The following is a 27007-nucleotide window of genomic DNA, read 5'->3' as shown; positions in this document are numbered from 1 at the left end:
AATAGAATTTGAAAATAACACTTGATTTGACTGGTATAACGGCAGTTTTGAATCGGTTCAAACATTCGTGGGTGTGAAACTGGCGATCAATTAGACGGAGCAACCACACTTGTACATCTCTGGATCATTGGGCGAAGAATCTCAAGGAAGGCATCGATTTGTCTCTCGTTTCATCATCTCCCGTTCCAGCAGCAAAATATCAACAACAAGGGAAAGGTTTCACATTAGATAGTGAGATTCCCCATCTTAACTTGATCACTCGTATCGATTGCTGTTTGTTTCGGTGCGCGATCAGATCAGAGACATCAAGTCAGCTACTAGTCGTTTTGCTGTAGCAGAAGATGGATCATTTAGCATGGTAGAGACATTTCGAAGTTCTAGGAACTACTTCAAAACTCTAGTCTAGTTATCCGATACTGATTTGCCACCGAATTTCTACTACCTCTCCTCGCACGCCAGCATTTACGAGCCAGTACAAACTGTTCACAACCCACTGATAAATCGACATTCTCCACTAGTTCCTATAATTTCTCCTCTTTAAAATCCTTGTTCCCTCTATCTCTGAGACCTGCCTCCCTCCACGGACACGCTAGCGGAAAGCGTCGACGCGCGAACTTTTCACCCACAACCACACGATATGGGTAAGTTGACCGACGCCATGGCCTGGCATTCTATACACCAGCGACAGTACTAACAAGTATAGGGATCCCCAAGTTTTTCCGGTTTATCTCCGAGCGGTGGCCGCTCATCTCCCAGGTGGTCGACCTGGAACACATCCCCGAGTTCGACAACTTGTACTTGGACATGAACCTGATTCTCCACACGTGCACCCACGCCAACGACGGCGAGTTGCTGCGGATGACCGACGACCAGATGTACGCGGCGATCTTCCGCTACATCGAGCACTTGTTCGAGATCATCAAGCCCCGCCAGGTGTTCTACATGGCGATCGACGGCGTCGCCCCGCGCGCCAAGATGAACCAGCAGCGGGCGCGGCGGTTCCGTACCGCTTACGAGAACGAGCAGTTGTTGAAGAAGGCCATCGAGCTGGGCGAACCGGTGCCCAAAGAGGACCCTTTTGACAGTAATTGTATCACCCCGGGGACCGAGTTTATGGCCAAGCTCAGCGACAACCTCAAATACTTCATCCACAAAAAGATCTCCGAGGACAGCAATTGGTCGTCGATCGAGGTCATCTTGCTGGGACACGAGGTGCCAGGGGAAGGGGAACATAAGATCATGGAATACATCCGTACCATGCGGTCACAGCCGGGGTACGACCCCAACGTGCGCCACTGCATCTACGGGTTGGACGCCGACTTGATCATGTTGGGGCTCGTCCTGCACGACCCCCATTTCGCTTTACTTCGGGAAGAAGTCACGTTTGGCCCCCAACGGACGAAAGCCCGCACCCTTAACGACCAGAAATTCTATCTTTTGCACTTGAGTCTTGTCCGTGAGTACTTGGAACTCGAGTTTGCCACGTTAGAAAACGAACTCACGTTTGAGTACTCGTTTGAGCGCATTTTGGATGACTTTATTTTGATCATGTACGTGATCGGTAATGACTTTTTGCCCCATTTGCCCGATTTACACATCAACAAGGGGGCGTTCCCGGTGTTGATCGCCACATTCAAACAGTTGTTGCAGCTGGCTGACGGTTACATCAACGAGCTGGGTACCATCAACCTCCGCCGGCTTGGCCTCTGGCTCCAGTATTTGCTGGAGTTCGAATTGGAAAACTTCGAAAAGTCCGACGTCGATGTTGAATGGTTCAATCAGCAGCTTCAAACCATTTCCCTCCAGGGTGAACGTGACCGTCAACGTATCGGTAAGATCATCTTGCTTAAGGACCAGAAAAAGCTTGTTGGGTACGTCAAGCCGTGGCTCACGGCCCAAGCGGCCAAGCCCGTGTCTCAGCTCCACGCCGAGGCTGATGCCGGTGAAACTCCTGAACTCTCGTTGGCAGGGATCGACGTCACCGCTAACCTCGATTTTGTCAAGGAACTTTGCCTTAAAACCAATACCTTGGTTGTCCATCTGCAACTGACAGATACCTGGACCATGCGTTATGATGTTGACGGGATCAACCCCCACGAAACCGAGGAAGAGCACCAGCAACGGCTCCAAGATGTGCGCTCAACGATTAAGCAATACCAGCTGGCTATTATCGTGGAAACTGAAGAGGTGATGCAGCAGAAAAAGGATCTTTATAACGAAAAGTTCGTTAGATGGAAGGACAAGTACTACAAGGATAAGCTTGGGTTCTCGATCAATGACACCGACAAGATGACTGAACTTACCGAACACTACGTCGAAGGTTTGCAGTGGGTGCTCTACTACTACTACCGCGGGTGTCCCCTGTGGAACTGGTACTACCGCTACCACTACGCCCCTCGTATCTCCGATATCCACTTGGGGCTCGACGCCCTCATCGCCCTGGGCAAGCCCATCACTTTTGACAAGCTGCACCCGTTCAAGCCTTTTGAACAGTTGATGGCGGTGTTGCCGGCACGGCTGAAAGCGTTGATGCCTGTGGTTTACCGCCCGCTTATGACTGAAGAAACCTCGCCGATCAAGCTGTTCTACCCCGACGAAGTTGCCGTCGACATGAACGGCAAAACGGCGCTGTGGGAAGCGGTGGTGCTTTTGGATTTCGTCGATGAGAATAAGCTCTTGAGCTATTTGAAGCCCGTGGAACAGAAATTGCTGCCTGAGGAAACCAAGCGTAATCTGTTCGGTCAACCGATTTTGTTCTGCCACAATCCGCAGATCGATAACGTCCACCCGCTGCCCTTGCCCGGTCACTTCGCTGATTTGGAACACGACCAGTGTTATGAAAAAGTGTTTGAATTGCCGCCAGTGTCGGGTGAAGCGACCTTGGGACCGGTGGAAGGCGCCTTCAAGGGTACTCAGTTGAAGGCTGGGTTCCCCACTTTGGAAACGGTGCCGTTCGCGTCGAAGTTGGCGCAAAATGAAACTAAGGTGTTCAACTTCCCGCTGAAACAAGAACTGATGGTGTTGGAAGTAGACAACGTGTGGGAAGATATGCTGACGTCGCAGTTTGCCCAAGCATTTGTCGGCAAGTTGGTGTACTCTCGCTGGCCTTTCCTTAGAGAAGGGCGCGTGGTGGAAGTGGTCACCGCTGATAAGACCTGGTTGCGGGCTCAGGGGAATGTTCATAGCCGTGATAATCTGCCTGACGAAACTAAACAGTTCAAGCGCGATGTTAGCGACTTGAAGGGTGAGTTCGCCAACCGGTACGCTGTGTACTTCAAGCAACCGTTCGACACGTTGGTGAAGATTCAGCCGGTCACGGGTTTGATCCGTACGCCTAAGGGGGCTTACGTGAAGACCTTCGCTAAAGAACTGGAAGCATTCCCGTTACAATTGGTCGTCAAGGAAGTGGTGAATAAGGACGAACGGTACAAGCTGCGTCCTCCCGTGCCCATCGAAACTGAATTCCCCGTTAATTCGCAAGTGGTGTTTATGGGTGACTACGGGTACGGTGCCCCCACCACCATTTTGGGCTACAACCAGGAACACACCACCCTCAGTGTGCGTATTGCTAAGATCCCTCATGGTAACGAACCTAACATCGGTAAGGTTCGCGCCAATAAGGAACACCGCGAGTTTGTCTACCACCCGCTGTTTGAAGTGGCTAAGCATTTGGGGCTCCACCCGCTTTTGCTTTCGCGTATCGCCTCGGTGTTCATGGTGATTGATGACTTAACCAACGCCACCAAGGTCAACATTGGTCTCGACATGAAGTACGAGCTGAAGCGGCAAAAGGTGTTGGGCTACACGCAAAAGAAGGAGCTGCTGAAGGTTTGGGAGTACCTGCCGTTGGCGATCGACTTGATCACCCGCTACCGGGCCCAGTACCCGAAGATGTTCACCCGGTTGACCAAGATCATCCTGGACCGGTCCGAGATCCGGGCGCTGATGCTCTTTGACAATGCCGATGAAGTCAGAGACGTGAAGAAATGGTTAGGTGCTGAACGGGCTAAGTTCCAGGTGGTGTCGCTTGAATCGCAGCTGTTGACCCTGTTCTCGTTCGAAGCCATCGAGCGGTACATGGAGCACTACGTGGCGATGCCTCAACCAGAAAACTCCCGTGACGTTCGTGGCGTCCCTCGCGAAGCGGTGTTGGATGCGCTGCTGCTGTTCCAGTTGTTGCTGCTGCAACGGTTTGCTCTTGGTGACCGGGTCATCTACGTCCAAGACCTGGGTAAAGTGCCCAACTTGCTGAAGGGTACGGTGGCGCTGATCATCACCCAGGGTGCCAAGACGCTGTTGGAGGTGATCTTTGATGTTCCGTTGTTGAATGGTGGCACTTATGGTGGTAAGCTTAAGACGAAGCGGGGGATGACCGTCGACCTGTCGCTTGTCCTCAACTTGCTGAACCCTCAGTTTGTGTACCACACCAAGGCCAGTAAGGCCAAGGCGCAAAAGAAGTCGACTAAGGGCCCCAACAGCCACCCCGTTCATCACCAAGCCAACCACCAAGGTGGTCACCCGGCGAAGCCTAACCACAACCAAGCTAAGGGTCCCGCTGCCGCTAAGCCTTCAAACAAAAAAGCTCAACCGCCAGCTCAAGGGAAGCCTCAGGCTAAGCCGAAGGCCGCGTCGCCTCCTCCTAATCCGGCGGAGAACGCGCAACAGTCGCATGAGCTTTTATCTATTCTCAAGGGTAAATCTAAGGATGAGCCTAAGGAAGAAGCTAAGGACAGCAACGCCAATGTGGCGGCGATGAAGCAGATCTACGGGCAAATCTACACCAACGTGATGAGTGAAGGTGGCCAGCCTCCGTTCATTCCTCCTCAAGGGGTGCCGCCTCAAGGGGTACCGCTTCCGGGCGTACCTCCTCAAGTGGTGCCGCCTCAAGGGGTGCCGATGTACTACCCTATGGGGTACCCTGCTGGTTTCCCTGGTGGTCCCGTCCCTCCTGCGTTCTACCCTCCCGTGCCTGGTCAACCTCAACCCGGTTTCCAACCTCCTCAAGGACAAGGGCAACCTCAGAACCAAGCTCCCGGTCAAGCTCCAGGCCACTCGAGCCAGTCTCGCGGCCGCGGCGGTCGGGGACGCGGTGGATTCCGTGGTAGAGGCAACGGTCGTGGTGGGCGTGGTGGACGTGGTGGGAGCCGGTCTAACCTGGCCACCCCCCGCGGCTCGCCTGCCCCTTCCGGCCCCGCTGCCACTGCTTGAAAGATCCCTTTAGAAATGATGTATATGACATGTACTATATCATAAACAATGCTGACAATGTATTGTAGTTTTCCCTGTGTTAGAGCATATTATCAAGAAAGTCGATTCTAAGTTCGACTACATTACTTTCGTGGCAAAATGATCTACTGGTGGGTGTATTGCATGATACCTTGAAAGTTGAATGAATGATCCCGCAATTTGTCTATGTTCGTTTTTTCAGGAGACGTAAGTTGTGACACTGAGCGAAAGATAATTCATTAAAGCGACGATTTTGATGAAGTTTGAGTGGCAGCATCAGTTTCGTAGTATTAATTTATACCATATGCATTCATAAAATGAAAAATTGATTTTGGCGATTTTAGTCATTGTGTTTGGTGTCTCCAAGCTTTCATGAGCTCTTCCTGGTCACGTGAGAGCTCAGTCAGTGACAAGCCTTCACCATCAATGTCCACTCACCAGGAAGTATTCTGATATATAAAAGTTAAACAAGCTCAACCTGATACTAATATCATTCATTGAGTTCGATTTCTTTGTACATTATTTCCCTTTCTTCAATAAATTGACAATAATCACATATACCCCACATACTCCTACTTTCCCCTTGATCGAAGGTTTAAATTGGTACTTTATATCACTCAGAATTAACCCCAAAAAATGACATAGTACTTGTAAAATTCATTTCACTTATCCTCCTTCTCATTGCTGGCTTGCTACCAAAGCCCATCATCTTAAAGGCGGTGCGCGGTTTTTGGGTGGCGCTTCACCATGTTCCGCTTACCACTTAGTGCCGGGCTCCGCGGGTCGTTGCGGGCGCCAATGCGGCCGTGGACGCTGTTACGGGCGTCTTTGGTGACTCCCTTGAAGCTGGCAAAGCTGCCAGTAGCTCCAATGATGGCTCCAGCCGCCAAGAGACAATTCCTGACCCAGCTGTGGGCGCGGGTCCGCAACACCTGGTACCAGTACAACAAGCACTACGGGCGGCCGACGCTGAAGTGGCAGAAGCTCTTGAAGCCGTTCTTGTTTACCGTGGGGTTCTGTGTCGCCACCACTTACGGGGTGCCTGTGGTGGTTAACGCCATCCCCGCGCTCCGGCGCCACCCGAAGCTGGTGGTGTACGGGATCATCGCCCTCAACGGGTTGGTGTTTCTTGCCTGGAGAGTGCCGCAATTGCTGCGTTTCCTTAAGCGCTACGGCCTCTTAGTCAAGGACAACGTGTACTCGGTGTGGTCGCTTTTGGGGCTGGCGTTCAGCCACCAGGAGCCGTTGCACATTTTGGTGAACATGATGGTGTTCGCGCTGTTTGGCACCACGTTGGCCCAGGTGATCGGCGCCCTGGACTTCTTGGTGATGTACTTGAACGCGTGTGTGGTGTCGCTGTTTGTGTCGCTCCTTGTGCCCACGGCGTTGGCGGCGTTCACCGGCGCTGCGGCCACGTTTGGCGTGGCGCTGTTGGGGGCGCTGGGGGCGGTGTTTGCCGTGGTGGGGATGTTCTCGTACTTGTTCCCCAAGGCCCCCATCGCTTTGTTCTTCATCCCCATCCCCGGTGGCGCCTGGTTTGCATTCCTCGCCACCGTGGGGTGGAACGTCGCCGGTGTGTTTGGTAAGTGGGGCAACTACGACTACGCCGCCCACTTGGGCGGGCTGGCCGTGGGCGTGTTCTACGGGTGGTGGTGGAAACAGAAACAACAGCTGGCCCGGGCGCAGCGCTTGATGTGGTTCTAGAGCCTCTTGTCTATAGTTAGGAATCGCTCGAATACGATTTTTTTTAAATTTATTCTTTCTTTCTCTGCTTACCATTGACGAATTGCTTCTTGATTTAGGCCTGCTTTAGTGGGGGATACGATTACCTAAGTGCTTACGGCACACAGATGCGATGCGAACTGGGTATACGGTCACACGACACTTACAGCAGCCCGCCCCTCCGCCGTGCCCGTAATCTTCTGCCCGATCACCCAAACGCACGGACAAATGCGGGCAGTAAGCTATGTTTAGTCACTTACCGGCAGCTTTGCCGCAAGTGGGGTACGCTGAGGGGCACTACTTACGATCGGCACCTTGCTTTTTTTTTTTTCGGTCTAGACCCTGGCCGCGGCTGGGGGTAAATTGTGGTGGAAGGGCACTGGCCGCCTTGAGGCGTGATGAGACCAACTAACCATTTAAGGATGTCTCGGGCCAGTGGGGGCGGTCTTCTGGGCACTTCGGCGAATCGGACAGGAACGCCGTATTGCTGTGGGATGTACGCTGCAAACGGCAAGTTACCCCAGAGGTGCGGCGGAATACGTCTTTATGGCGAGGCTTAGGTAGGCGCAATGTTTAGTGTTGACAACATGCTATTTTTAGAGGCAACCCCCAGCTTGAATTAAGTCTAATTATTGAATACTGAAAATCGGCGATTTAATTAAATCATTACCATAATTATGGTCCAAAGCTCTTCTTAAAGGTGGCTTGATTTTTCGCAACCGCTTTCTTTTTTTCTCCTGATCTCAATATCATCGCCGAGGCCGCTCGGAAATTCCCGATGTAATTGAAGTATGCACTTTACCTGAATTGGTGCACGATGGCATCATTTTGCTAGTGCAGGCAAACTACGACCGTTTAGTCTCGCGTATCCGATTGTGTCACCATTACGAGAACCAACTGTCAAGTACCACAGTTTCTCACCAATGGAAAGCTCGTTGTCTCCACCAGTACAATGAAGTATTGATGTCAAAAAGCGTATGTTTCGAAGTCCGGGGACTGCCGCTGCGCACCGTTGCCAAGACTTGGCACTTTACTCAGCTCGGTGCATCGGGCCGGTACAGTCACGGAGTCCTCCAAGACATCACACCACTCAGCCCAGTTTTTTTTTCAAGAAACCAGGTTTCAGCCAAGAGCCAAACGGTATATAAAACCAAGCAGTCCCCCCTCCAATTTTTCCTTTCTTCACAAAACACATACAAATCATGTACTTGCAATTGGTCTCCATCGCCGCCTACCTCGCCCTGGCCTCCGCGTTACTGTTAGACTTTGATGTCTATGCTGATGCTGGTGCCAAGGGCTTTGTTAAAAGAGACCTGGAAGAACTCCTGTTGCTGAACTCAGACTTGGCCTACGTCGTTGACGTCAACGGCCACAAGGTGCGCTTGGACACTTTCCGCTCGGACTTGCTTGTCATCACTGACCAGACTGAATGCATTCGTCGCAAGGGTATCCAGAACAACTGCAAGTCTGACGTCGACAACCTTGACCACTTCACTGCCAACCGCAGTGCGCCGGCGCTTGTGTGGCCTGGTCCCGACCAAGGGGGTATCTCCGTGGGCCAGTACGGTTCTGGTGACGTCAAGGTGGGTGACATCGAGGTGAAGGACTTTACCTACGCCTGGGCCCGCAAGACCACCGAGTCGCTTGGTGTGTTGGGTGTTGGTCTCCCTGAGAACGAGTCGACTAACCTCCACGAGAACGAAAACGACTACAAGGACGACGACAACAACAACAACCACAACCAGAACCACAACCAGAACCAGAACCAGAACCAAAACCAGAACCAGAACCAGAACAATCGCAACAACAAGCGTGACGACGACGACGACCATCGCTACATCTACGAAAACTTCCCCATGAAGTTGAAGGCTGACGGCAAGATCTCCAAGAACATGTTCGCCATCTGGCAGGACGGTAACTCGGGCAAGATCAAGTTCGGTGAAGGCGACAAGCTGAAGTACTCCGGCGACTTGACTGAGTTCTCGATGGCCAACTCTAACCGCAACGGCAGATACACTTACATGCCGCTTAAGAACATGCAATTGGACGGCCAGGACATCGTTCAGGGCAACCACAACCAGCACCAGAACCGCAGATCGGATGCGATTTTGGAGGCAGGGTCGGCGTACTCGTTGTTCCCTGGTGACATCGTGCTGTACTTGGGATGGAAGCTCACCGGCCAACGTGGCGGCAACTGGAACGAAGGGTTCGACTTTGATTGCTCGAAGAAGGACCAGACCGTCACCTTTGATTTCGGTTCCGTCAAGTACGACTTGAAGGTCGAGGACTTGATGCAACAAAAGGGGTCTCAGTGCCACATGCCGGTGTCGTGGTCGCAACGCAACGACGTCATCCTTGGTAACAACTTCCTCAAGAACTTCTACGTCGAAGTCGACCAGGAAGACCACAAGGTGAGAATTGCTAAGCGCCTGGACCTGGTGAGACTGAGCGCCGGCAGCAGTTCCGACTCTTCCGACTCTTCCGACACCGCTGCTCGTACCACTAATGGTGGTGCTAGTGCTACTGGTGACAGAGCCAACGCCGATGTCGAGGCCACCACCACCGCCACTCGCGACAACAACTCCCGCACCTTGGACTCGGCGTCGACGGTGACTTCGAGAACCACCTCTGCCTCGGGCTCGGCCGTCGCCGACGCCGCATCTGAGGATTCGGTGGCTAACGGCGCCACTCCCTTGGCTATGGGCTGGGGCGTTGCCGCCGTGGGCTTGTTGTTGCTCTGATTGCGCTTTCTATTTATATGATGTAACGTTACTAGTATTTACTTGAATATATTCGGCCGAAGAAATTGGAATCCTGTAGCTTCGTCAAATTATAATTTTACGAGAAAATAGGTTGGCTTAAATCGCTGACGAGTTCTGAGCCTTTATAAGCATCGAGGAGGCTTATAGAGTTAAAGTGTGAACGGCATTAATAAATTAGGAAAGTCCACAGGTAAAAACGCATCAGTGATTGCTCTCTCTCAATGGTCACTTAATTGTTCAATTAACCACCGGTAACCTTAGCTATAGAGTTGACACATAATTGACAGAAGGGGCTTAGGTGCTCGGTGGTGTAAAACCGTCAAGACGCGAGGGGGGAGGTTCGGAAAAACGGTTTGACGTGATCTACCTTCCCCTCGATTTGTGGGCGCGATGAGATAAAGCTTAAGTTGCGGTGAAAAATCGTCTGACATATTGAGCAATGACTAGAGTAGGTAGATCATCGACAAATGTACCTGTCCCCTGTGAGCCTGGGCCTTGTCTTTGCATTATAGTGGTCTCCAATCATTAATAATCATGCTGGGTACCGCTTAGACCTCGGTACAGATAGCAGTGGACGCCGGAGTGCTACCACTTTCAGTATTTGGCCGAAGGGTCCCTTGAAGTCGCACTATTACCGCTTTGGGAAGCGTTATGGCTGCGAAACCTTCTATATAAAAAGTGCGCACAATCAGCACCCCTTTCTATCAAACACCAACATGTCGTTACCCACCGAAATCCACCAAATCATCCTCAAAAACGCTCCCTTGAAGGACGTCAACCTCAAATTGGGCGAAGCCGACTCCACTTTCGAAATCGTCACCAAGCCCTTCAACGCTGACGACGTCAAGGAAGGCCAAGTGGTGGTCAAGCTGAAGCTCATTTCCAACGACCCTACGCAAAGAGGCTGGATCCAAAAGGGGTTGGACCCTCGCAGAATGTACGTGGCTCCCGTGCTCGAAGGCGACCGGATGATGGCCGTTGGTTTAGCCGAAGTCGTCCTCTCCAAGAACGACACCTATAAGGAAGGGGACCTTGTGCTCGCCATGGTGGGCTGGGGCGACTACGCCGTGCTTAACGCGGAACAGGTGAGACTGAAGATCAATGCCCAACCGGGTGTTCCCTTGCTGGCCTACTTGTCGGCGTTGGGGATGACTGGTTTGACTGCCTACTTCGGTACCATTAAGGTCGGTCAATTGCAAGCTGGCCAAACCATCATTGTCTCCGCTGCTTCCGGTGCTACCGGTCTGATGGTGGTGCAAGTGGCTAAGCACATTGTTGGCGCTAAGAGAGTGATTGGTTTCGCCGGCTCCGACGAAAAGTGTAAGCTCGTCGAACTGCTTGGTGCTGACAAGTGCATTAACTACAAGCTGGCCAGCGACTTGCGGGCTGAGCTTGACAAGGCGCTTGACGGCGAGTTTGCTGACGTCTACTACGACAACGTCGGCGGTGAGATCCTTGATCTCTGTTTGTCTCGTGTTAAGCAGTTCGGGCGTGTTGTCGCCTGTGGTGCTATTTCCGGTTACAACGACCACCTGAAGATGGCGGTGACTCGCTGGGGGGAAATCATCACCAACAGATTGACCGTTCAAGGTTTCATCGTGATGGACTTTGCTAAGGACTTCCCTGAAGGGTTGGCGGCGTTGGCCAAGGGTTTGATGGAAGGTAAGATCAAGGATGAACTGGAAGTGGTGGACATCAAGGGCGACTTGACTAAGATCCCCGAGGTGTGGCACCGTTTGTTCGACGGGAAGGGCCCCGGTAAGTTGATCACTAAGCCCTAAATTGAGTTAAGGGGAAGGCATTGAGGAACACGAAATTTTCATAGTCTAATATATCATCACGTATTTCTGATAGAAAGTGGCAATAAGTCCAACATCTACAAATTAATGAAGTAATGCTAGACCAACAACAAATTTTCGAATAAGTCAATCGTAGCAAAACCAATCACAACACGTATTTACGGGCCGTTTTTCGCAAATCTTCGAGTTAGCTATGGGAAGCGATTCCGCGCGCTTCTCGCCGACACGTCTGAAAAAGCTCCACGACGCGTTCCTCATAAGGAGACTCGCTTGGTGACAACACATGGCGATACCTGTGGAAATGCCTTAATACCTTTTCAAAACTCTGTTTGAATCATACCGACCTCCAATCATTACTGTGATCAATTCACTAATTGAGGAAACGTTGCTACCGTTGAAGTATAATGCCAAACAAGATGGCAAGGTCTATTTGTTGTTCATGTTGTTGAATTGAATTATGAAGTCACATGCATACATTAGATCTGAAAAACTACTTACTGGTTATACAGCCTACGACAGAAAACAAAAGCGGGCAGCAAACCATCAGGTGAATCACATCGTGGGGCACTGGCGGCGCAAGCTGTCATCGAAAGCCTGGGCGTCGGCTTTGGCAGCCACCGCAGCTTCATGTTCATCAAGGAGGTGGGAAGCTCTCAGCATATCCTCCAATGAGATGGTGGAGCGACTCACTCTTTCCACGTGCGAGTAACGTCCTACCTCCACTGTTACGTATTAAATCGCCCGAGAGTTGGGCACCACTGTGTCCAAGATGTTGTCGATGTATTCGAGGTCGTCAGTGGTGAGGTGCTCAAAGCTGTGGAAGACGTTGCGAACATTCGCCACAACGCTAGCCATCCGCCGGAAGATCTCCTCTCTGTCAATGTCATAAGCCTGGCCTTGCCGAATCTGGTAAAACGTTGAGGACATTGGGTCACATGCGTGCTCAAGGCCAGCTTGGCTTTCGAGGAACCTAATGGAAAGCTTGCCAGCGACGGCAAAGTCAAGACCTTCGGTCTTCATGAACACAAATTGGCTCAAGGCAGTAATTGTTTCCAAGAAGAAATCATGCACCGACACTCTGCGTCTATTTCGAATAGAAACCTGACGTTCCGGTTATAATCTGGCGGTCTTTGTCGTTGTTGAACCCCTACAAAATTTGCTGGAATTCGGGCGTGTCAATAACCGAAGACGTGGTGGTGGGCACGGCGGGGACAGCGGCAGGCAGTCCGTTGGTTCCTTCGAGGTTCAAACTGAGTAGGGTGGGAAGTGGTACAAGCGACCCTTTTATAATCCAGAATCAGGCCCCTTTAACCCCCACTCGAAAGTCTCGAATCCCACTTTTCGGCCCCCTGAAATGGGTTTTTTCTTGTACTTTCCTAGAATTTTGATTCGAGGGCACCAAACTGTCTGATCTGTCCACGCGTGAACTTAAATCAGAGACTTCCGACGTATTCTCATTGGTGGGATACCGTGGTCATGTCTGTCATGTTGCTTGAAGTTAAACGTTATTTACGGTGTCTGATACTTGCAAAGCACCCGCTCCCACCTCTTTAGACCGCAATTATGTTTGGGTCAACAAAAAATTCTATACAAGATCATCACCCCAATAGTCTTGTTCACGAGGTCTTCTTATGACGACTCAAAGTAAAAAATGATTTATACATTATATACCAATAACATATTCATTAATTTGGAGCGGGTGACTTAAGGTAAAGGTTGCGTCCAAGTTTCAAACTCAAAAAGCAGTTACTTTTTAGGTTTAACTCGGACGGTACCTCAGATTAGACCCCAATTTCATAAACTCAATTTCTCGCAGAGTGAGGAGCAACATGCTCAGTCATTGTATCTCCCCACCGAAAGATTTGAGCCCTCAAATCGGAACTGCATCAACGCTCTTTTATGATCGTATTGTTAAGCTTTCTCCATCTTGTTAATCTTAAGTTTGTGTAGCATTTCATAAATCTCCCACAATTGTTCTTGGGTAATCGTTGGCGCCTGGCCGTCCACCTTCAGCTCTGATGGCGGCTTTCTGCATTGTCCACGATGTTTCTTTTTGCAGTTGGTGCACTTGGGCTTCTTCTGCCGTTTCTTCCGTGACTTCGTCTGTTGTTTCGTCTGATCATTCGAAGCTTGCGCTTCGCTCACTTGTTTGTAATTATCATCCTTCACCAGATAGACCGGTTGTGTGTAGGTTTGTCCCAAATGCTCCCAATCTATCGACGAATGGCTATTTCTATACGCAAAGAGAACACTCTTGTTTGGCGTCCCATATTTCGCCACACTTCGAGTGTATGCCACATTGACATCCCCTTCCGCATCTATGCAATCATAGTACGTGTCCTTGTTCTCATCCCACCACTCTCTGAACGATTCGTAACATGGGAATCGGTAATCGTTCTTTTTGGGGCTTTCTTGAATTTCGGGTTTATTGTACTGTTCAACACACCATACAAGATACTTAATGAATCCTCTTTGAAAAAGCGTTGGATATATGTGCGCCCAATACTGCACGTTTTGGAAGAAGTTGATGGTCGATGCCCCATATTTTAAGATTTCAGTCATGGTTGCTGGAGGGTAACCGAGAAGAGCATCGATTTTCTCGTGGAGCTCTTGCATGTACACCTCGTAATACTGAAGTCTGATTGGGAACAGGACAGCCTCTCCTCGGCAATAGTCTTGAGGATAAGCATCAAACATTAGTTTCAGAGTATAGCGTACGTTATGCTCTATCTGATCATTCCGTACTTCTTTCCACCAGTCGTATAGCAGTTGAGTCGGGTTCTCTGCTTCACGGCCCATGGCGACGATAAGCATACACGCTTCCTTAATCACCCTTGAAGCTTCCACAAAGTATGCGTACATCATGTCGGCAGTTGTCCATTCATGAATATAACCAAAATATTCAATATGGTTCTTGAACACACTCATGACATTTTGTTTATCGAAGGGCGTGTAAAGCAAACAACTGTAGTGCCTCGCAAGATCATTTAATTTGTCCGCGATCCATATCATCGCTTTGGCTCTGTCTTCAGACCTCTGCTTCAACGGTAATCCAGGGTTTCTTTTGCTAGAGGTCTCACAGGCGGATACAAAATCCTCCAAGTTCCTCCTAGCCTCTTTTTTGTATAGAAAAATGCATTCAACGTCAAAGTATTCGCTGCTCACTTGCAAGTTAGTTGCTGCTCTGAGTTTGCTTCAAGCTGTAATTCCAATATCATGAGTATTATCCTTCAACTGACTTGAATCTCCCACATACTTGATGTTTATTTGGACTGATTCCTCCTCACATCAGGTCGCATGAGATTTTGGTTGGGAAGAGAGATAATCGCCTTGACTCTAGATTGAATTTCTGCTCTATTAGCTTGTTGTGGTGACCGGAGCTATTAATAATGACTTTTGGTCACCGCTTCAATTTCATCGTCCAGGCCTTCTCAAAGCCTATTTTGTAGACGTTTGCCATCACTCATCCCAACTTTGCACTTTTGACTTGGATAATTTGCTCTTGGCTATTCACACATACTTTCAGGTTGAATGTATATCGTAAATCTGTTCACTAGAGGCCTTTGGGATTTCTCGCCTTAGCCGCGCAGTCCATCGCGCGGCCGTGCGGCTCGTGGTGTCGGCGGGATGTATATAGCCATGATGTTAATTACGACGAGCATTGCTTTCGAAGTCCAATTGTTTTCGTATGTCTTCAGGTAGTTGGCGGAGTCTTTGGTGACGAACTATCAGTCACCATCACGGAGAGTACCTAAAACCTGTTCGATAGAAGACACCTGCGTGGCCCATCCATGTAATTTGTTCATCATGAAATAATTCGAAACCTTATCTTTCATGTATTTGACCACACCGTTCATCTGGGTCGATCTGAGTCTATATAAGTGATATACTATACTACGCAAGTATCATCCTGCACGGCCAATATCCTGTAAGGACTTGTTTCAAGAATCGTTTCAAAGTCACTTTTATGAAGGTGAATGAAAAGTAAACAAGCAATGTTTCACCAATTGTCACAGATACAAGATATATGAACAACAAGAAATTTTTGCAGCCGATTGATCAACATAGACCTTGAGCAAACCGGTGGTACACAGAAAATGTATGGGAGGCTAATGAATGGAGATCACAAAACATTCGAGGTATAATGAAGGTCACACTCAACATGGTGGAGTCCTGTGGCACGCGACCCCTCTGATACACTGTTTCAAGCATCAGCTGACACAAGGCGACATTCTAAAATTAAATCAATCGTAATTACAACTTTATTTACCGTTAGTGCATCTAGTGTTCAGCCGCCATGGAACTCTTAGCACACTTAGGCCTCCCCCTTGACCAAATAACGATGGAGGCTATTGCCACCAAAGCCTATGGATGGTGGGTACTCGTTTGCCTCGGAATACTCTGTGGACTTGTCCTGTTTCTTCGTTTCGTGTGTTTCGTCGTTGGTAGAGTTTTTCCACAAATGTCCAAGATGGAAGCTGTCGTGGCCCACCACTTTTGGCGTGTGGTGAGACAGATCAGCATGGTCAGTATCGATGGTGGCGACCTCCCCCACGGAGTGATTATCAGCAATCACCCCAGTCTTGTCGACTTTATCGTGTTGAGTCACAATTGTCCCCAATATTTCACCTGGTTCCATCTCTGGCACGTCCCTTCAGTGCATGGGATATGGAATATGGCTCGGGCCGATGAAAATTGGAAGCTTTCACCGATGGCTGAGTACCAGCTCAGCCCCCACGTCAAACCACCAATAGTACTTTTCCCAGAAGTAAACGTGTTCAGCGACAGTGCTCTCAGCGTCCAGAACTTATACAGCCAGCTGGCGTACGGGCCTCAGTACAGCAAAATTCTTCACCCGCGGTATATGGCGGTGGCTAACATGCAACGGATGGCGGGCGGCCACCGGTGGTATGATGCCACCATCAGGTACAACCAACCCACACCACCGACGCTCATCGATGCATTCACCAAGCCAATAACCGCCACGGTACGGTGGGAGCCGGTGGAGTTTGCTATTCGCGAAAAGCGGATGCGGCGACAGTTGGAGCAGATATGGCAGCGCAAGGATCAGCGGCTCTCTACAACGGAAGTAACGGAGGGATTAGGGTAGCGTTGTTAATACACACACTCGGCTTACTCGATGTGGGTCTTTTCCAATTCGGCAGCGATGTCGTCCACCGCCTGGTCTTGTTCCTCAAGCTTTCCGCCGAGATCGGCCTCGAGGGTGTCCAAGTCCATGTCTTCTTCCAACCGGTCAGCGTCGGTTTCGTCGTCGTCATCATCGTCGTCGTCGCTGTCGATCTCTTCAAGTTCGTCTAATTCGTCCAACTCACCGTCGCGGGCTTCAAGGGCTTCACGGAGCAGTTCCAGGTCAGCGTGGTCTTCCTCGAATTGGTTACCGTTAAGTTCAACCGTGGTCAACTTGGGTAATTCACCATCTTGCACTTTACGCAACAATTCCTTGAGGGCGTCTTCTCTCAATTCGTTGTATTGCAACTTGAGGGTGACGAGCGATTTGGGAAGGGCCTTGACCACCGCCAACGATCCTGCCGGCTTGAGCAAGGCGTCGTTCAAGTTGAGCTCAGTGAGCAGAGTCCACTTATCAGCCAAAGCTTCGGCGATGGCGTCGGCACCAGAGGCGGTGATGGTGTTGTCTTGCAAGTCCAACACCTCGAGGTTGCGAAGACGGGCCAGCATCCCCCGGATCAACTTCGCCACCCCGGCGGGACGAATCCCGTTCTGGTACAATCTCACCTCCTTAAGGTCGGCGTGGTTACGCAACCCCACCGCCAAGTGGTTGGTCAGACCGTTTTCCAACCGGTTGCGGCCACAGATGAACGTTTTAAGAGAGGGCTTGCCCTTGGCCTTCTTTTGCTCAGCCAACCGGAACAACAGCGTCCCGATACGGGCACCGACAAACGGACCCATGCCGTTGTTGGCGAGGATGAGGTGCTCCAACGTCACTGCCTGCGACAACCACCGTTCGATGGGGTCGAACGACTGGAGACCGAAGGCGTTGTCACTGAGATTGATGGTGGTCAAGTTGTCGAACTCAAGGAGAGCCGGCAACAAGTGGTCCAACGACTTGGGGATCTCGGTGTTGAGACGGCCGGTGTAGATGTCACTGAAGTCGATCTCAGTGACGGTGTGCTTGTGCTTGGCGAGGGCGGCCGCAAGCGCCTCCAGCGCCTCGACGCCGAGGGTGTTGCCCAGGAAGTCGATCTTGGTGACATTGGTGAGCTTCTCAAGCTCGTCACAGTACGGCTGGATGTGTTCCTTGGTGTCCAACTTGAGTTGTTTACCGGGGGAGTAGGTGGTCATGGTGTGAAGGTGGTGGATTTTCGCGCGATGATCGCTGAAGGGCTAATACCGGTGTGGCTAGTGATCCATGGAGCACACTTGAATCACAACCAGAAAAATATTGGTTTTATTGATTGACGATGAGTACTTGGGAGTCGATTGTGGAGAATTTTTGTTCGTGTGGCGGACCTTGAATTATTCACCACTAGCCCCTTCAACGATATTGATCCGAGGTTATTGAGGTTTGCAAGTGGTTTTTTTACGCTTCTACAAGTATTTGTCTCTGGTGTCGTGATCATTAACTATATACAATATCGTCGTTCACAATTGGGGCACCAACATGTCCATCAACGGCGATTGGATAAAGGCGACGCCGGCGGCGAAGAGGGCCACGTTCCAGCCCACGGTGAAGGCGGGGGTCTTGGTGAGTTGTTCAAACTTGGATTCCTTCGCGGGGGCACCGGCACCGGCGCCAGCAGCAGCAGCAAATCTCCCGGCCATGATTGATGTAAGCAGGGTTGGTGAGAGTGAAAAACTTTGCTGGGTGAGACTTGGTAGCGCCGTGGTTGTGGGCGCGTGGCTCGCGAGCGTTAGCGAACGAGCGAGCATCCGAACGTCAACCGAGAGCCGAGCCTGATCTGATCGATGCTACCACCGGGGCTCGCCACACGAAGCTATCACTGCTTCCATATGTTCCAACCAATTTTCACTCCATATCTCTCTGTTGTCCACGACCCTCACCGATTCGTTGTTTACTATGAGTAACGTTTCGCACTCGAATATTCACCTCTTGCCCAGATTTGCTGGCTTCGGGCGATGGAATCCGGGCCATTGCATTGATCAATTCCATCTCTCTCTTCTCTTAACCCTCTCACTCTTACCTCCTCTTCGACTTTTTCACTCTACCCCTTCCGAACTCCGAAATTTCCTCCGCCCCTCTCCCAAACGTCTCCGACACGTCTCCTTACCGCAAACGCTCACCGCGCCGTTAATACCGCACAACCATGGCATCCGTGGCGTCGGGGACTCTGCTACGGCCCGACAACGACCACCACCTCAAACACCGCCACCCGTCGCCCCCGATATCCGCCGATGTCGATGTCGACGATCTCGCCGACCGCACCCAGGCGCTCCGTCTCCACGAGCCCGGCAAATGGAGCCGGGTGATGGTGCAATACATCAACCCCCTCATTGTCCTTGCCATATCCGCCGCCGTCAGACTCTACCGCATCGACTTGGCGCCACTGGTGATGTGGGACGAGGCCCATTTCGGCAAATTCGGCCTGTACTACTTGAAGCGGGAATTCTACTTTGACGTACACCCCCCGCTCGGCAAGTTGCTTGTGGGGCTTAGTGGCTGGCTCTGTGGCTACCAGGGTCACTTCAAGTTTGATCTGGGCAACTCCTACGATGATACCATCAACTTTGTCGCTATGAGAGTGTTTAACTCGATGTTTGGTATCATGTGCGCTCCGGTGGCGTATAAGACAGCAGTGGCGATGGGGTATTCCCAGTGGACAGTGTGGCTTGTGCTGCTACTGGTGTGCTTTGAATTCCAGCTGCTTTGCCTTCTGAAGTTCATCCTTTTGGATCTGTTTCTTCTATTCTTCACCGTGACCACGTTCTACTGTCTTGTGCAAGTACACAATATGAGGGCCCAGAATAAGTTGTTGAAAGCAGCTGGCATTCGTTGGCTTGTGGCATCGGGGTTTTCTATTGGGTGTGTGTGCTCTGTTAAGTGGGTGGGGCTTTTCGTCACCGCATTGGTGGGACTCTATACAGTATACGACTTGATTCTTCGTACCTACGAGGTCCTCTCCTTACCTCAAGCGACTGAGCCAACCGCCACCGTGTCTGAATACAAGAGGATTGTGCCCAAAGAAAAACAACAGGTGCTGTCAGGGAACAACACCGATCGGGCGGTGTCATGGACGAACTACTTTAATCACTGGGGAGTACGCATTTTGACCCTCATTGTCCTTCCACTCATTATTTATTTGATACTGTTTAAGGTACACTTCATGGTGCTTAATCGACTGGGCTCGGGCGATGGCCTGACGCTGACGCTCTTCCAACTTAATCTTGAAGGAAATCAAGTGAGAATTGGCCCGCGGGACGTTGTTTATGGGTCGATGGTAACTCTTCGGTCGCAGGGGCTTCTGCCTAATTTGCTTCATTCTCACCAATCGCAATACCCTGAAGGTTCGAATCAGCAACAAATTACCACCTATGGGTTTCGCGACGGCAATAATGATTGGCTTTTTGAATTTCCCAACCTGAATAAGCTGGAACTCCAGTTCGCCAGTGACGAAGGTCTTGAACCGGCGATGTATGAGGAACGAATTCGTGACGGTAGCGTCGTTAGATTAGTCCACCGAGAGACGCTGAGAGTGCTCCGTGCCAACGATGTTCGGGCACCTGTGCTGAAACTGCACTTGGAAGTATCGTGCCATCACAGATACGACACCAATCTCCCTGATGGCATAGACTTTGATGCCGACGAGTGGGTGGTCGAACTCAAAGAGCTGATGCACAAGGACGAAGACCCTGACGTGCTCCATCCGATCCTGACTAGTTTCCGCCTCCGCAATCGCAACCTCGGTTGCTACTTAGCAACGACAGGGTTGCTGTACCCACTGTGGGGGTTCGGCCAAGGGGAAGTAGTGTGCCAGTACCTGCTCTTTTCTCGTGAAAAGAGTACATGGTGGAACATTGAAGACCACGCCAATGATCGATTACCCCGACCGGAAGAATACGTTCCTCCCAAGCCAAAGTTTTGGAAGGAGTTTGTTCTTCTCAATTACGCAATGATGGCACTGAACAATGCTCTCATTCCAGATCCGGATAAGTACGATCGTCTTGCGCTGAGATGGTGGCAATGGCCCACGGTCAATATTGGGCTTAGAATGGGACTGTGGCTGCGGTATAGTACTCGTTATTTTCTTATTGGCCACCCGTTCGTCACTCTATTCAGTACCCTATGTCTTGTTGTGTTCGCAATGTACACAGTGGTGAAACTTTTCCAATGGCGACGTCAGCAACGTTATATTAGTCCCACTGACCCTTGGTGGAACTCATTCTTGGTTCGAGGAATACTACCGTTTCTAGGCTGGTTCCTCAACTATTATCCTTTTTGTGTGATGGGTAGGGTTACCTACGTCCACCATTACGTGCCTGCTCAATACTTTGCTACTTTTGTCATGGCCTATGTTGTAAACGAAAGTGCCCAACTCTTCGGTCGCAGTCGACCCGTTGTGTATGGTATTGTGTATGCTGGAGTGGTGGTGGGGTTCTGGTATTACCGTCACTTGGTACTAGGGATGAAAGGGCCGACGGATAACTATGAGTACTTGCGCTTATTCGATTCATGGATGATTTAAGCGCGGAAACGTTTATATTGATGAACAATCTAAGGTAAATGAATCATCACAGTAGGAGATTTTGGGAATCCCTTTCTTTAACCGCCTTGAAGTCACGCTACATTGGGACATTTATGCTTCGGAGGCAATTGAGCGTAAATTGTGAGAGGGTAAATTTCATGTTCGAATTTCTCTGCACGTGTTTCATTTAATTTGATCAACACTGGGACCGTCGAGGCTGATAGGTCTGTGAAGCGAATGACGTGAATCTCCATCAAATATTGCCTGAAGTTTTAGAAAAAGAAAGGATTTGATTTGCTTCCTTCTGTCGTTATTAGGAGCATCCTTGATAAAAGTGGGCTGTATTTTTAAGCAAGGGGCCCGGCAACTATAGACGAATGGGCCTTTGGCTTACAGTCTATGGATGGCTGCTTGAATAAATCCCCATTGGTGGCATACGCTATCGAGGCGACGTCAAGATATCGACGTCATGAGGGGTTGGGTGGAGCACCTGTCGCCAGCTATGGACCCTGGACGCTCTAGAACGCCATTGGTCGGGCTGATGGGTGCCTAAGGTATTAAGCGTACATGATCAGAGAAATGCTTTACGGAGAAACGTGGGGTGCACCACCCACTGTGGCTCTAAACACGAACAAAAGATAAAATTCTCGCTTAGGCAAGCGATTATTTTTTGGAAGATACGTACCAAACGGTAGTACGAGGTGGTTGTAGACACTGTGCTCGTATATTTCTTTGAAAATCGCTATGTATCTCGTTTGACAGTCGGAGGTTCTCATCCTTGAACATGTCTCTTGCCTTTCAAGATTGGGAGACCCCGCTGCTTAAGCACCATGTCAGCAGCTTTCAATTTTGCGTCTTCTTCAGAACACGCTTTCACCACAGCTTCCACTCTGTTGTCGACGAGACAATGGACAATATGTGGGCACCAATAGCCGTCGCCCCTTCCAACAACTTCAAATCGCACCCGACCCAGTAAATGCTCTTCAAGTGAGCTGATGGCTTCTTTATAGACAAACTTCCACTCCAGGTTTCCTTCCATCTGCACAATTTTGGGGAAAAAAAGCTTCAAGAAAATTTCAAAAAGTCGATATTCGTATGGATAATGCAATTTGTAAGCATATCCGAAGTGAGCCCTAACCAAATCGCTATGAGGCTTCTCAGTTTCCAGAATAAATTTTACATGTTCTTGTTCTGGATTAACATCGAAAGGCAATCCATACATTCTCAGAATAATGGCGAGCTGCCTATTGCAAAGGAGGTACAGGCATCTTTGCGAGAGAGAGCTTTTGCTGGACCCTGGGTATAAGATTTGAAGAATCTTTGAAAGCACATACTCGGTCGATATATTGCCCGACCATTCGGCTCTTCGATTGTTTGGGTTTTCCAGATTGTCAATACCATCCACCATATGAGTTGCGGTTTTCATAATAAGCCGTTCATTACAGATATCGAACCATGGTACTGGTTTTGGAAAACGCATGATTCTCCACAACTTCGTGGTACCGTCCATTGACGCGCTAACAAAATAAACCTCATTAGCCATAGAGTCAGGGGAGACTGCTATCGCTCTCACCCTGCTGTCGTGACCCTTGAGTTGTAGTTGGACGTTTCCACTTTTCTGGTGAAAGAGGATAATCTCCCCGCTTTCGCAGCACAGCACAATCAATCCGCTATTTTGCGTCGCACAAACTGACAATGTAGGCGTCTTGTGTCCAACGAAGGCAACTTTACACTGCAGCGCTTGAGTGTTTCCGTAATTTTCAAGGTCCCATACTTTCAGAGTACTTCCAGAACACGAAAGAACATGCTTATCCCCATTAGTGAATCGAACGTTATAAACTGGTATGCCATTCGCGTCGCCAAAACATGCACACTCCCTATAAGAAGCATTCACTTTATACACCCTTACGGTACCATCCATCAAACCAGCGGCGATATATTTTTTACCAGTCAGTACAGCCACATGGTTAACTCCAGTGACAGTTGGCCATGAATTCTCAATCCCCAAAGTTAAGCGCCGAACCGTTATGGTATTGTTAGACAGTCCATACACTAACCGATTGCCATCAATAAAAGCAACCGAGAAATTGTGCTTGATATTGCTATCGCTGTATGGCATTTTCCAGATGAATTTGCTCTTGCTGTCGAGTTCGTTGTCTGAGAACTCCCAAACTTTGACCAGATCTCCACCCATGGCCAAATATTTGCCATCAGGCGAGAAGCTTATTGAACTGATTACGCCCGTGCTGCTTATTTTAGCAACTTGATTCCCAGAGTCCGCATTGAATACATAGGCATTGCCGTTGCATCCAAGGGCGTATAATCTACCGTTCGGCGAGAAATCCACGCTAAACGCATGTAGATTTTTGGTCTGCAAAAGTTGCACATGCATTTCACGTTTGAAAGCGGGGTTGGATACGGCGTAGAAGTTTTTCCGTCTCAACTCGTTTTGCGTAAATTCGGGATAACTACCAAAAGACGCTTTGAGGAACGGAGGGATGGGTTTAGTATCAGAAGCTTCTTGTGAACAGTCAACAACGTACACCGACAGGTTAGGAATTATCGGTAATGGGGCTTGTTCGGGGTTTGAAATCTCCTCAACCACTTCTAATAGACGCTTCACAATCCCATCCCAACCACCAATTTGGTCCCAATCCTTTTGCGAGGTACTTCCACTGGTAACGTTTTTAAACTGCTTGCCAAACAGAAAGTCATACTTTATATTGCTCTTAAAATTTCTCAACGCATTCAACGACTCGATATCACCATCGGGTACGTCAAACGCATCAATCAGTTGGTAAAGAGTTTGAAGCTGCAAGTACATACTTTCAGCCTTGTGTAATTGACTAAAATTGCCATCCACACTATCAGCAGCGGGCAAATCAGCGATGGAGTAAGGCACAGCGTTCGGGTAGGACACAGCGTTGGGGTAAGGCACAGCGCTTGGGCGGGGTTCAGCGGCCGTTTCCAAGTTCTGATGGCGTTCACCTTGATGTTTCTTTCTGGTACATTCGTTTGCCCCCGAAGGCGGTATCGGTCGTTTCATCGCACGAGCGCTTCGGTTGTTATCCATTGATCAGAGGAAATAAAGCCGTAACCAGTAAGCAAGAGTTAATACGGCTTCGGTTCAGATAAAAATGTAGCTGATAAGCAAACCCTACTCATATATATACTCCAAATCGCTACGCCTCAGTTAGAGTTCGGAATGCGGGGCTGAGGTAAGCGCCAAGAGTCTACAGCTTGGTGCCATAAAAATAAACTAATGGGAGAGATAAACATTGCAAAATATAGCTACTAGTTTGTATTTCGGAGCTAAACATTGCGTAAACCGGGAAAGCATAGGCCCAAGAGTTCCAACAAGAGGACGAAACCAGAGAGTGAGCAAACAGTAAGATGGGCAATATCTGGCTCTAACCGGTTCTAACCCTTGACCCTGCCGCGTCGTCAACCGCTTGCATATTTGATAAATTTGGCGTCCGCGTTGACGATAACGTACCCTTTGACAATGGTGTACCCTTTGACGATGGCGTCCGCGTTGACGATGGCGTCCGCGTTGACGATGGCGTCCGCGTTGACGATGGCGTCCGCGTTGACGATGGCGTCCGCGTTGACGATGGCGTCCGCGTTGACGATGGCGTCCGCGTTGACGATGGCGTCCGCGTTGACGATGGCGTCCGCGTTGACGATGGCGTCCGCGTTGACGATGGCGTCCGCGTTGACGATGGCGTCCGCGTTGACGATGGCGTCCGCGTTGACGATGGCGTCCGCGTTGACGATGGCGTCCGCGTTGACGATGGCGTCCGCGTTGACGATGGCGTCCGCGTTGACGATGGCGTCCGCGTTGACGATGGCGTCCGCGTTGACGATGGCGTCCGCGTTGACGATGGCGTCCGCGTTGACGATGGCGTCCGCGTTGACGATGGCGTCCGCGTTGACGATGGCGTCCGCGTTGACGATGGCGTCCGCGTTGACGATGGCGTCCGCGTTGACGATGGCGTCCGCGTTGACGATGGCGTCCGCGTTGACGATGGCGTCCGCGTTGACGATGGCGTCCGCGTTGACGATGGCGTCCGCGTTGACGATGGCGTCCGCGTTGACGATGGCGTCCGCGTTGACGATGGCGTCCGCGTTGACGATGGCGTCCGCGTTGACGATGGCGCGTTGACAATGGCGTACCCTTTGACGATGGCTTTCGCGTCTGCGTCGTTGCCGAGGGGATCGGCAAAGCGTTCTCGTCTTTCCCGCGGACGCGTCAACCAACAAAGCCCTCTCACGCATAGTGAATGATGTTTTGTCTCAACGAATGGCCGCTTGCCTCGACACAGCTAAGATAATCAGCGGGAACCCTGCCCTCTACTGCAATCTACTGCACTCGTGCATTAAAGATCTCGTAATCTTCACTTCATCATCACCGACACTGTAGGGGTGCATCGTCGAGGAGCGTTACCCGATGCAAAAGCCGATGCACCCAATTTGGTACAATATGTAATATAATATTATCGCGTGACAGTCATGAAAATGTGAATCGAATGTGCATTATGTTTCAAACCGCAAATTCAAACGTTGAAGACTTTTACTTATCATGTCAACACTATTTGAACAACCGTAACTGAACAACCATTAAGTTTCGATAACATTGCGTCATACAAATACTACTCGCAATACCATCTATTTGAACAAAACACCAACGAACACATGCCACTTTTAGTAAAACATACAAAATTCAACAGCCATCCACTGTGAAATTTTTACCGTTGTGAGCGATGGGGCCCGGTGCGACTAGGTGGGACGCGGGGGGCGCGAAGCTCTAGTCCCGTGACCTTCACCTATTTGCCCACTTGACTCCAAACAAGGACTGTAGCCCAGTACTAACGGCCACTACCGACACCCCTGCTTTACTACTTGCCCGGCCGCTTTCCTGGCCACACGCCCCTGATTTGGTTGGCTCTGGTCGGGTCGCCCCATATTGACGTCAGCGCCGATCCTTTTAGTGTTCTAGAAGACGTACGCACCCCAGATGCTTCGGACGACGTCCTGCTGGAGCACATGCAGGGCGTCGGGATAAAAGATGATGGAGGCGCACTCTGAACTTAAAATTTTACACACCACTTTGAGCGTGTCTGTCCCCATGCCTTGTGCATTTGAGGGCAGGCTCCTACGACTCAGGGGTGCCGACGATATGTGGACTTGCTGCTCTAGCGGTTGCTTGGCCTTACGAAGGTTGCAAGGCAGGAGCGGGGGGTTCTACATATTCTACATACGTAAATAGTTTAATAGATCCCAAACTCCTGTTGCAAAATAGTGTAGCCAAGTCCCATATTTCTTGGTCCAAAATTGGCATTCGCTCGAACTTTCATCGGTTCTCATTTCGTTGTTTGCGTCTTTTGAGTACTTCAAAGGGTCACTGTTTTTTTCAACAAAACTTGGCGATAAGCGTTATTTTCACTCAAGGGCAATGGGGGCTTAAGTCATGTGTGATTACATCCAATTCTCTTGATACTCATTTGTTATGATCACAACGACAGCGGCGCTTCTGTCAGGATATGGGCTTTAGGAGTGACGGTCATTCTCCGTGAATTAGGTGAAATTGTGTCTTCAGTCATCATCTAGGTGGAGTGAATCTCGCTAACTTCAACCCAATTCCACCAACAGCCATCGGGCGAGGGTAGAGATGACTGAAGATACAAATTGACATTCAAGCATATCTGTCCTCGTTCGTTAACAATGACCTACATCATCGGCTAATCCTGTACATAATATGTTGGGATTTAGGTCCCTGACCTGTCTCCAGTTGAGACGTGTTGCTGTTAACTGAGTC

General features: G+C 50.0%; 10 protein-coding genes across 10 annotated transcripts; 5 read left to right on the top strand and 5 right to left on the bottom strand. All coding sequences in view use genetic code 12, as the record gives it.

Annotated features, from left to right (window-relative positions):
* Positions 1–804: 804 nt before the first annotated feature.
* KEM1 (chromatin-binding exonuclease) lies at positions 805–5208 on the top strand (the record flags this gene model as incomplete). The annotated part of the gene is made up of 1 exon (XM_034154383.1): positions 805–5208. The coding sequence occupies one exon, from the start codon at positions 805–807 to the stop codon at positions 5206–5208; it is 4404 nt and encodes a 1467-aa protein (XP_034014991.1).
* A 765-nt stretch (positions 5209–5973) lies between these two features.
* DIURU_000179 (rhomboid protease) lies at positions 5974–6930 on the top strand (the record flags this gene model as incomplete). Its single annotated transcript, XM_034154371.1, has 1 exon — positions 5974–6930. The coding sequence occupies one exon, from the start codon at positions 5974–5976 to the stop codon at positions 6928–6930; it is 957 nt and encodes a 318-aa protein (XP_034014990.1).
* A 1220-nt stretch (positions 6931–8150) lies between these two features.
* Positions 8151–9689, top strand: DIURU_000178 (uncharacterized protein; the record flags this gene model as incomplete). Its single annotated transcript, XM_034154360.1, has 1 exon — positions 8151–9689. The coding sequence occupies one exon, from the start codon at positions 8151–8153 to the stop codon at positions 9687–9689; it is 1539 nt and encodes a 512-aa protein (XP_034014989.1).
* A 737-nt stretch (positions 9690–10426) lies between these two features.
* On the top strand, positions 10427–11491 carry DIURU_000177 (MDR family NADP-dependent oxidoreductase; the record flags this gene model as incomplete). The annotated part of the gene is made up of 1 exon (XM_034154349.1): positions 10427–11491. The coding sequence occupies one exon, from the start codon at positions 10427–10429 to the stop codon at positions 11489–11491; it is 1065 nt and encodes a 354-aa protein (XP_034014988.1).
* A 750-nt stretch (positions 11492–12241) lies between these two features.
* Positions 12242–12529, bottom strand: DIURU_000176 (uncharacterized protein; the record flags this gene model as incomplete). The annotated part of the gene is made up of 1 exon (XM_034154338.1): positions 12242–12529. One exon carries the CDS (start codon positions 12527–12529, stop codon positions 12242–12244), a length of 288 nt encoding a protein of 95 aa, XP_034014987.1.
* An 891-nt stretch (positions 12530–13420) lies between these two features.
* DIURU_000175 (uncharacterized protein) lies at positions 13421–14437 on the bottom strand (the record flags this gene model as incomplete). Its single annotated transcript, XM_034154327.1, has 1 exon — positions 13421–14437. One exon carries the CDS (start codon positions 14435–14437, stop codon positions 13421–13423), a length of 1017 nt encoding a protein of 338 aa, XP_034014986.1.
* Positions 14438–15824: 1387 nt separating this feature from the next.
* RNA1 (GTPase-activating protein) lies at positions 15825–17830 on the bottom strand (the record flags this gene model as incomplete). The annotated part of the gene is made up of 2 exons (XM_034154316.1): positions 15825–16161; positions 16647–17830. 2 exons carry the CDS (start codon positions 17828–17830, stop codon positions 15825–15827), a joined length of 1521 nt encoding a protein of 506 aa, XP_034014985.1.
* Positions 17831–18813: 983 nt separating this feature from the next.
* PMT6 (dolichyl-phosphate-mannose-protein mannosyltransferase) lies at positions 18814–21189 on the top strand (the record flags this gene model as incomplete). Its single annotated transcript, XM_034154305.1, has 1 exon — positions 18814–21189. One exon carries the CDS (start codon positions 18814–18816, stop codon positions 21187–21189), a length of 2376 nt encoding a protein of 791 aa, XP_034014984.1.
* A 772-nt stretch (positions 21190–21961) lies between these two features.
* DIURU_000172 (uncharacterized protein) lies at positions 21962–24262 on the bottom strand (the record flags this gene model as incomplete). Its single annotated transcript, XM_034154294.1, has 1 exon — positions 21962–24262. The coding sequence occupies one exon, from the start codon at positions 24260–24262 to the stop codon at positions 21962–21964; it is 2301 nt and encodes a 766-aa protein (XP_034014983.1).
* Positions 24263–24633: 371 nt separating this feature from the next.
* On the bottom strand, positions 24634–25467 carry DIURU_000171 (uncharacterized protein; the record flags this gene model as incomplete). The annotated part of the gene is made up of 1 exon (XM_034154283.1): positions 24634–25467. The coding sequence occupies one exon, from the start codon at positions 25465–25467 to the stop codon at positions 24634–24636; it is 834 nt and encodes a 277-aa protein (XP_034014982.1).
* Positions 25468–27007: the final 1540 nt, after the last annotated feature.

This window comes from Diutina rugosa (assembly GCF_008704595.1).
Source record: "Diutina rugosa strain CBS 613 chromosome Unknown scaffold39_size132508, whole genome shotgun sequence".
Lineage (NCBI taxonomy): Eukaryota > Fungi > Ascomycota > Pichiomycetes > Serinales > Debaryomycetaceae > Diutina > Diutina rugosa.
Note: the sequence above shows the minus strand (reverse complement) of the source record. Positions and strands in the feature narration are given on the sequence as shown.